At 40.9% G+C, this 9803-nt stretch overlaps 1 protein-coding gene across 2 annotated transcripts; it reads right to left on the bottom strand.

Moving 5' to 3' along the window:
- Positions 1-830: 830 nt before the first annotated feature.
- LOC110974856 (cytochrome P450 3A6-like) lies at positions 831-9091 on the bottom strand. Of its 2 annotated transcripts, none has more exons than XM_022226765.2 (13): positions 8938-9091; positions 8650-8743; positions 8062-8114; positions 7787-7883; positions 6349-6474; positions 5847-5935; positions 5042-5193; positions 4549-4688; positions 4057-4200; positions 3370-3590; positions 2852-2989; positions 2361-2523; positions 831-2234 (listed from the first exon to the last, which is right to left on the bottom strand). In XM_022226765.2, exons 1-13 carry the CDS (start codon positions 9006-9008, stop codon positions 2160-2162), a joined length of 1563 nt encoding a protein of 520 aa, XP_022082457.2. In that variant the 5' UTR covers positions 9009-9091; the 3' UTR covers positions 831-2159. The 2 variants fall into 2 exon arrangements, with proteins under 2 accessions (XP_022082457.2, XP_086993688.1); XM_087137562.1 differs by having other exon boundaries at positions 8673-8743.
- Positions 9092-9803: the final 712 nt, after the last annotated feature.

Raw genomic sequence — 9803 nt, 5'->3', positions numbered from 1 at the left:
GGAAAGTGCACATGTATTAACAAAACGTGCTTGGCTATATGTCATCATGTTTTGATCGGTATACCGGTAACCAACGAACGAAACGCCCCATCTAGAAAACACATTCTTTAGAGTAGCATCGCTACCAACCAAATTAATACTCGCGACCAACATGACTCTTTCAACCGAAGAGCGGGTGCTAATTCTGGTCGAGGTGGATACGTGGTACGCACTTAATTATCACAACATGGTTTTATTTTATTTTATTTTATTATTATATTGTCAGGCGGGACATCTCGGCACACGGTCGACATGCTAACTACCTCAGAACTCGTACGCACAGACTTCAATGCTCTGCAGTGAATACTTCCCCCAATATTGGGATCACCTGAGGTCTGGGGTGGTTTTTGTCAACTGCCAAGAAGCCGAACAACTCCTGGCACGTGCCATTGGTTAAGCATTGTTCTGTATTGCAATGTCCGTTTTGTATTGCCCGTTTTTGTGTTCTGTCAAATAAAAAATAATAATAGATAAATAATAATACTAATAATTCACAGCATCGGTCATTCAAAGGCGCCAGTAAATTTTCACAGCTTGGGACACTCCTTACGTACATTCATTATGTGCCCACTTTTTGCTATCCTGCGAGTAGAGGACCGACAGTCGTGTCCTCCATCTTTGATTTCTATCCCCACTTTTTACCCACAATGCACTGAGGTAAAACCTGCGTTGTGTCATTATGTTTGAGGTCTATTAATTTCGACAGTGATGTCTACTTTACTGATTGGAAATCAACAGATCCGCATTCAACCCTGGAGATAAAAAAGTCATTTGCCTCCAGAATCATGACCTTTGATTCTTCTTGTGCTCCCGCCATTTTGTATTACGAAAAATGTCCATCCATTTCAATTTAAGATTCGTCATAATATATGAAAGTTCTTTGAACTAGCCATACAGTCATTATTGCCTTGTTTACGTTGACAGCCATATCTACAGTGAACAGTGCAATTGTACACCTTTAACCTTGCAAATGTTGACTGTACTAAATTTAAGCACAGGGTCACGCAACCTTTATCCCGGGAAAGCAGTGTAATTTATGCATTGAGGATGATTTTAAACAAATTACCTATGAAAATATGATTTTGTTTATGACCTTTTACCACAGCTTAAATGCATCCTAACACATTTTGAAATGCAAAATGAACTTAAAAACGTAATGGCATTACAACGATTTTACAAAAGTCTACCTAAACAAATGTGACAATGTTTTAAACGAAGTGAAACAATGTCGGTAACTATGTTAATAATTTGTTTCTCAAGCAAAACAATAACGATGTCATCGTGATATTTATCGCTACAGTCAAAGGAGCAAAATAACCAATCTTTACGTAAACTTGACAGCAAAAGCAGGAAAAGATATTGGACAGTATCTGGTAAAATCAAACACTATACACTGGTAATCATAGTTTATGGAGTGAAAACGATCTAATATGCAAGACAATAACACTCACACGATGGAAGAATAAATTCAACTCTGCTCATGTGACTTGAAACTAGCCAATTTCTTTAAAAAAACGAACTGAAAAACTATTCACGGACATTACGATTTTCTGCCCATTGGTTCTACACGTTTTCTAGTAAGGTTTTAATTGAAGATATTGATTTTGATGCATGGAATATATGGGAAATTGAAACAGTGCTGTCGTAGATTTCACAAAAGCATTGTCGGACTATAGCCTAAATTAATCGAATATTTTAACTCACTGCTTGTCACTTGTCCCTAAGCAGCAAAATGAAAAACAATTACAGCCATTTTGTATGCTGATTTTCTTTCTTTCTTTTCATTCCAATACCTTGCTTACGAAAATTAACAAAAATAAAATTTTCATATATAGGCCCTAACTAAAGTACCTTTCAATGGGCTTATCTGCAGCTTTTGAAGACAGTATGGTATAAATTTTACACAAATGAAACACAAAGTAATTATCCTTTTAGATTAAGTGTCCCTTGTTCAAACAAAATAAAGTTTAATATCCAGTGGTTAAAGGTTTCGCTTGTCAGCGCTTTGGTACTAAATCTAGGTAGTATGCGATAGAAGCATTTTGTCTTTGGTATAAATATGTCTACAAAAGGGGAAATGCAACGTGGAGAGCACGCTAGTGGTCTAGACATTTTGAGAGCTAGTTTCTCGGGACGACGTTCAACATCAGTTTGGCAGGGGCAAGGAGCAGGCCCTTACCCAGAGGAATTGGAATCTGAAAACAAGAGATGGAAAAAAACCAACGTTTCGTTTATATCAACTGCTTCTGTTTCTAAAACCGCACTAATTTCTCTGAGCAAAAACTCCGGTTGAAAACAGGATCGTTTCTTTCTCGTCTTACCTCGGTTTCCGAGCTGACATCAAAGCGATACTGTTGCATTATGCGCACCAGCGCCATCTTGCCTTCCATCAAAGCAAAGCGCATACCAAAGCAGATTCTGGGGCCAAGGCCAAATGGCATGTAGGTAAATGGTTTGATGGAAGCCTTGTTCTCAAGACTAAATCTGTGATCGTGAAATATGACATCAAACACAAAGGTGAATGTAGGGTAGTAACTTTGTTGGAAACAAATCGGAAACAGGGCAGGCATTAAACTCTGAAGCACATTGAAAAATGCTCTTTCATTTCGTAAAATTTCCATTGTGAAGAATTTAAAACTCTAAATCGCTGTTGCAACTAAACGCAATGGCAAAGCAATCTGACGGTATTTCTTCTTTCGTCCAAAGATAACGGATAATCCTCATCACAAAGCTGAAGAATTTAGCTCCACATCCGCTCCCGCCTGTCTGTCCAGACGCTTTCAAATTTCCCGTTTCGGTTATTTTCTTTTACCTTTCGGGATCAAATTTTGTCGGGTTTTTCCAGTATTCTTCGTCACGATGAAGGCTCCAGACGGGTACGAACACAGCAACGCCCTTTTCAATGACAAAGCCATCACAGTTCACGGTGTCGTTGCACAAGCGATCAAGACTGAAACGATTATCAATTTAAAGAGACAATTGGTGTAACAGGTGGAATGCACTCTTCTGACACAAGTTGTGTTGATTGTGGTACATGTAAAAAGATTTAAAGACGTGTTGGTAAAGTACACCGCTACTTTCGTATTTAACTACAGTTTGGGCAAAATTAAACTAAACAAGATTAAAGCAAACGTAAGTGGAAAAGTAAGACACTAGGTGTCATATTTCGTCTCGTGGAAAACACATTTTATACGGATACTCTTCTGTACCTAGAGAATCTCTTTAAAATTAAGGACCACCAAGGAGGGTAAGTCACACTCGGCAATGGGCGTAATCACTCAAAAGACGCCTACAATAGCTTCGGTTGATTTCAAAGTTTCTCATTCTTACAAGATTACTGGAGGATACATGCGCAGTGATTCACTGATCACCATATCCAGATACTCCATCTTGGCGATGACGTCATAGCCAAGGTTGTCCCTTGTGGGAGCGAGGTTGTCAATCTCAGCGTGTAGCTTCTCCTGCACGTCTTGGTTGGTAGCCAGCAGGTAAGCGGTGAAAGTCAGCAGCGAGTTGGTTGTCTCGTACCCAGCCAGGAAAAACTGAACCCCCTAAAAATTAACATGTATACCGTGACTACCGATCACGTTGTCGGGGCATATTCATGATTTAAATACAAATATACCTCAGATATTATATGCCTTGAGATTCAATTACAACAAACCAACCAAGCAAACCACCACTATAAGCAAACTTTGATTTTGTCAATCAATGGGCGCTTTTGCCTGGTACCCAGAATATCTTTTTGTATAGGGCTGTAAAGATGGTTGACGGCAAAGGATTGCGAGTGATTGCAGAAGATGCACGCCAACTTGCTCCTAAACTATCCAGGGCCTGTTTGTTTCGAACGGATCTGCATCTCGACCAGTGATCCTAACACTGGTTCATATCACCCATTAAGCAAGTTGTTGTGTCAGTAAACAAACGACGGATTACTAATTGTGATTCAGATCCAGGTGAAATAAACACGCCCTTGAAATCTTCGCCACGTCGATATCCACACTGAGCCACAATCACCTGAGCCATTATGTCCTCTGTTGAGAGGGGTTTGCGTTGGGCCACGCCACCCTCAGGCCCGCTCTCTGCAGTGGGCGTGTCTTCTGGATCAGTGCCAGGGTCATTGTGGGCGTTCAGCATCAGCTGAAGTAAGTCGATGCGCTCCTGGAGGAGAGAGTTGGGCTGTGATATACTCTTTGACTTGGTATAATTGGTTGACAATTTGAAATTGAACAAAAAGTCTTTAAGTTGCGTGAAGTTTGCTTACTCTGTCAAATTCTGGGGCAATTTCTACAATACTTCACAAAGTTTAGACTGATTACTGTGGGAAAAGGCATTTGTTTGGTTTGTAAACTTTTTATTTTGTTTCGTCTCTTGTTTTCCATAAACTGAAGACAAGCCCGCCGTGGGGATGAAATCATTTTTTCTATGAATTCAGTATTTTATTCATTGAGTTTCCTAAGCTCGTTTTCAGCAGATAAAAGCTACACTGATTATTTGTATGTGACTTACTTTAGAAGCTGTTGCCCCTTCCTCTTCACGCAATTTACATGTAGCCTCTGTAACATCCTGGAAAAACTTGGCAGCCTTTTTGTCAAAAGCCATGTCCACTCCCAAGAAGCCGAACAAGCGTGCCAGTACTGGAAAAATAGCTACGAAGAAAGACAAACCCTTTGATTCTCAAATGTCATTTCTCAATTTCTGTGATTTTAACCGAATAACTGAATTCAAAAAATGACTGCTTCTGGTATTGTAACAGACAACGCACAGTACTTTTTAAATATGGCCGCTGCTAACCGCTAGCATTGTGGCTTGAACCCCCGATCAGCAGTTGGTAAAACGAGCTAGGCTTTGTCTTCCTTGTGCTCACGGCGTTTTGTCTAATTGTTCAAAAAGACGACCAGTACTGTGAATTCAGCGTTGAAATTCTCAAGAACTTGTATAAACGTGAACCTTGTTGAGTTAGATTACCAAGTTAAGCCTATCAGGTAAGCAACCAACTCACCGCTGAGTATAATATGAGGTCCTCTGAGGCGTCTAGGGTCAAGAAAAATTCTCGCATTCTGCACAAAGGGATCGTCTTTGTCCTTCTGTGAGTCTACATTCAGACCGAAAGCACAACGTGCGATGACATCCATAGTGAAGGCACCGAACAGCCTAGAATGGTAAAAACACTGGGTTTAACGGAGAGACAGGCTTGTTAGACTTCAGTCACAAGTTCGGAACACGATTGTGAAAATAACAGCGGGAATAACAGCGTCAGACATAGTCTAACTATGACTAAGTCCCAGTTTGTCAAACCACATTGAAAGAGCACTTGTACAGAAAATATGTTTGCTATCTATTCAAATAAAAATGGCAGCATCCACATCGGACGCAGTGTCATTTGTCTCAGAAAAAAACTATAACAAGCTAAAGAGGGCTTTTTTCTGTTCTTACCAAGATGCAAACTCTGAATGTAGATTGCGTCACAGATCATGAGTAGAAAACAGAGACAATGAAGCGAACCCTAGCCCTGTGTTCACAGTGGATAATCCCTTGCGCATGCCAAACAATGGCTATAAACAATGGTTAAAAAGCCCTTTTGAGCTTGTTATGGTTGAGCTCTGAAGTCAAATGACACTGCGTTCGATTTGGATGCTTCCGTATTTATTTGAACAGATAAAATCAGAGAAAAATGTTTTCCTTAGAGTTGCTCTTTAAGACGATCATAGTGATGCCCTTTTCTGAAAACCACAAGTAGAGTGATGTCTTGGATTTGCTTGAGTGCCTCTTCCACAAAGTGAGCGCGAGGACTCCGTCCAACTTACGCTTTGCAGTCGACTGCCTTGCCTCCCGTTCGTGCCTCACTAATACTTGTGATTAGAGTATCACAACACTCGTTGATCACCGGAGACATCTGTGGGAAACGAAACTGTGTCACCTTTTTCGGCTTTGATTCATTTACCTTTTCTGAATTTTGATGTCCTATACATTCTATAATTGAGGGAGTAGCGATTGATTTTTTTCCTGTATAAAGCTTAAGGGTCCTCTGCAAATTATGAACTCAAAATGTTACCCACTGGAAACTGTGGGCGAGGAGTTTCCCTATTTGCTATCATATACTGAAATTTTAAAAAATGTACTAGCAACAGAGAACTGACTGAGGCAAAATTCCACATAGGCACATCCATTTCCGATACCAAAGCAGTGTTTTATTGCTAATCTGCCCTTATCAACCAGGAGAATCTGCATTAGCTTGAAATCAAAACGGCGCAAAACCACTCCTAGAATACTTCTTCCAATGACGAGTAAAGCGATGATATACTTTACTTGTTTCATCTTAGCCCCAGTTAACGACGGCGTCAGTGTGTTCCGAATGTTCTTCCAATCTCCATCTTCCAAGAAAAACATACCTCTACCGACAGGTGAACGGTCATAACGGACCATTGGCCTTTTCTGCAGAGAATAAGAGGACAGACGCAATCTAGTCACGATTAAGAAAGCCTACTTTACGAGTTACTTAAAGTTTCCCTTACAATGAGGATGGGCAGTAACTTATTGCACTGCACCAAAGTCGACTCCTGCACACTGAAATATTTCTCAAGGGCTTAAAAAAGAGGATAAAACGGTGTTATTACTTCAAAACTCCACCGTATTCAATGTAGCAGAAGCAGTGGTAAGAACAGCTGCAAGAACACAGCAGCAGGAGCGTCAACAACTCCAGTCGTAGGGACAACTGAAATAACAATAACATCAACAGCAGTAACAGCAACAGACAACAGTAACAGCAACAACAGTAGCAGCAACAACAGTAGTAACAGCAACAGCAGCAACAACAGCAGCAGCATTGGTTACAGCAGCAGCATTGGTTACAGCAGCAGCAAAAGCAACAACAGTAGCAGCAACAATAGTAACAGCAACAGCAGCAATAACGGCAGTAACAGCAGCAACAACAATAGCAGCAACAACATTAGCAGCAACAACAGTAGTAACAGCAACAGCAGCAACAACAGCAGCAGCATTGGTTACAGCAACAGCAACAACAGCAGCAGTAACAACAGCAACAACAACAAAGACAGCAGCAACAACAGCAGCAACAGTGGTTACAGCAGCAGCATCAACAACAAAAACAGCAGCAGCAACAATAGCAGCAGCAGTGGCTACAGCAACAACAGCAATAACAACAGCAACGAAAGCAGCAGCAACATTAGCAGCAACAACACCAACAACATCAGCAGCAACAACAAGAACAGTAGTAGCAGCAACAGAAACCAACAACAGCAGCATTAATAGCAGCAGCAACAGCAGCAACAGCAACAACAGCAGCAACAACACCAACAACAGTAGTAATAGCAACAGACACTAACAACAGTAGCAACAGCAACAACAGCAGCAGCAACAATAGCAACAGCAGCAACAACACCAACAACAGCAACAACAGTAGTAATAGCAACAGACACCAACAACAGTAGCAACAACAGCAGCAACAGCAACAACAGTAGTAATAGCAACAGACACTAACAACAGCAGCAACAACACCAACAACAGCAACAACAGTAGTAATAGCAACAGACACCAACAACAGCAGCAACAACACCAACAACAGCAACAACAGTAGTAATAGCAACAGACACCAACAACAGTAGCAACAACAGCAGCAACAAAAGCAACAATAGCAGCAACACCAACAACAACAGCAACAAGCAGCATCAGCCTGAGCAAAAATTTAGCACCACCGGAAGAACTTGAAAGAAACATTAAAGTTTACCCAACGGTTGTAAAAATTGGAGAAACTCTTGACCAGGATATGCTTCAGTATTTCAGGGTCACTGACGACCAGAACCGGTTGTCTAAATCCGTACATCCTAGCCAAGAATGAATCACAAAAGGAAAAGAAAAGTTCCAGGGAATTATTAATCTGCTTCATTCAACATGATGAGAGAATGGGATGACATGTAATCTAATATTGTACAATTTTCATGTCAAAATTCAACTTGTATAAACTTCTCGTAACGATACAGAATAATTCATTCAGAAATTTACCCAACCACTTTTCCATGCTTCTTTCTGTATTCATCAAAAGCCTTCCATACTCCCTGTGTTTATAGACAAAGAAAAAAACGAAGAATAAATAATGGACGGTACTTGGAGGACCCCTGGGGGTTAAAGTTCAGGAGGTCATTCAAGTCCAGGCTTAAAGATATGGCAAATTGACGGCAGGGGGTGAGCCAATTCAGGTAAGCACAAAGAACGAAACTCTCGATAAACACACACGTTCCCTATTCTGCTCTCTGGTGACACAGAAGGGAATTTATGCATTGGTTGTAATACGCGATTGATGAGGCTTATCATGTTTACTCGAATAATGATCACATAATTTTGTCCTTCCCAATCCGAAACTTCTCTACTGAAAAGAAACTCACCTCAAATTTTCAGAGAGTTATCGGCTCTTGGCTTTCATCTTTATCCAGTTTGTTCTACATCCCCTTTGTTTTCTTCAGCACCCCCCCCCATCGACAGTCATGTGCATTCCGGGCTTCACCGACGACCAACAGTCGCAGTGGGATCGGTGTATAATTTTGCTGATCCGATCATAATTTAAGTATTATTTGAAACAAAACATCATCTTACGTCACGCAAATAATAACTACTACCATAGACGGGGACGTAGTCGGCCACGGGGATGCCTCGTCTCTGGAAATAGTGATGACACCACCAGTCATACCTGGAAATTGACAATATGCATCTTGACAATGAAAACTATGGACAGCACCGGCAGTACACATGAATTGAAACTCATGTAAAGGGGACTAAAAATAGCTTCTGAACTCCGGAAACTGAGACCACTGTTTCGGCCTTTTCTTAATACTCGGCAGTGAGGTAGGCCCTACTTTACCTGGATTGGCCAACAGTACCTACCAGGCAAATATGAGCACCGTACCGACAACCAGAACCAATGTCATCGACACTCCAAACCCGAACACCTCCATGTTTCACCGCTCTCAGTGCTGAACGTAGTCCCGCTTTATAGTAGCAGTAATGATTAATAACGGCAATGGATCATGTTTGGTTTTGTCGACCGAAGGTCATTGAACAAAGCATTGAATTTTTATTCATTACGCCTGTTGAATGAATCCACTGAAGGCATAGGGGTGCACCGGTGTTCTGTTCTGTGTATCGTATATGCAAATCTGCTTCCTTTTGTTTGCCAAACGTGGAGGCCAAGAACACTGTTCGTTCACGCTACACTATAATATTACAGGGGCATTGGTGCAGAAGCTTACATCAGGCAGGCATATTCATAGCTTTTCTTTTCTTTTCCCCTTTTTGAGTGACTGTATTAGCCGTTGGGAACAATTTCTTCAGAATCTGTTTAGTTTTTTACACAGTTAATCAGTTCACACATAGAGAGGGGACATACCACACAGATGACATAATGACCGTGCACTGTATAATCTCGACCGAAATATCGCTTTCTTGCCTTGAACTTGATAAACTGCGCTGTTTTTGCCCTGATCAAGTCGCATATATGCCCTCCAAATAATGTCCTTTTCACATGCTGCAGGCCAGTCTCTAAATTTAACCGAAGAGTTTACTGGATAGGCTTACCATAATGGTATTTACCATTAAATTTGATATCGGTATGGCGCTTTCTTTTTCCCTCTGAATAAGTTTCTTATTAAGTCTTAATGGTCAGCAGCCTTCAATTCATTAACTTGCCTTGAGATGATATATTCGACATATCTTCACGCAATTCTGAAAACACAGTTTGTAAGGTACTATGC

The sequence above is a fragment of the Acanthaster planci genome, linkage group LG06, assembly GCF_054643075.1.
Source record: "Acanthaster planci isolate LZ-2023a linkage group LG06, COTS_SCS, whole genome shotgun sequence".
Classification (NCBI taxonomy): Eukaryota; Metazoa; Echinodermata; class Asteroidea; order Valvatida; family Acanthasteridae; genus Acanthaster; species Acanthaster planci.
This window is presented reverse-complemented; position numbering and strand designations above follow the sequence as displayed.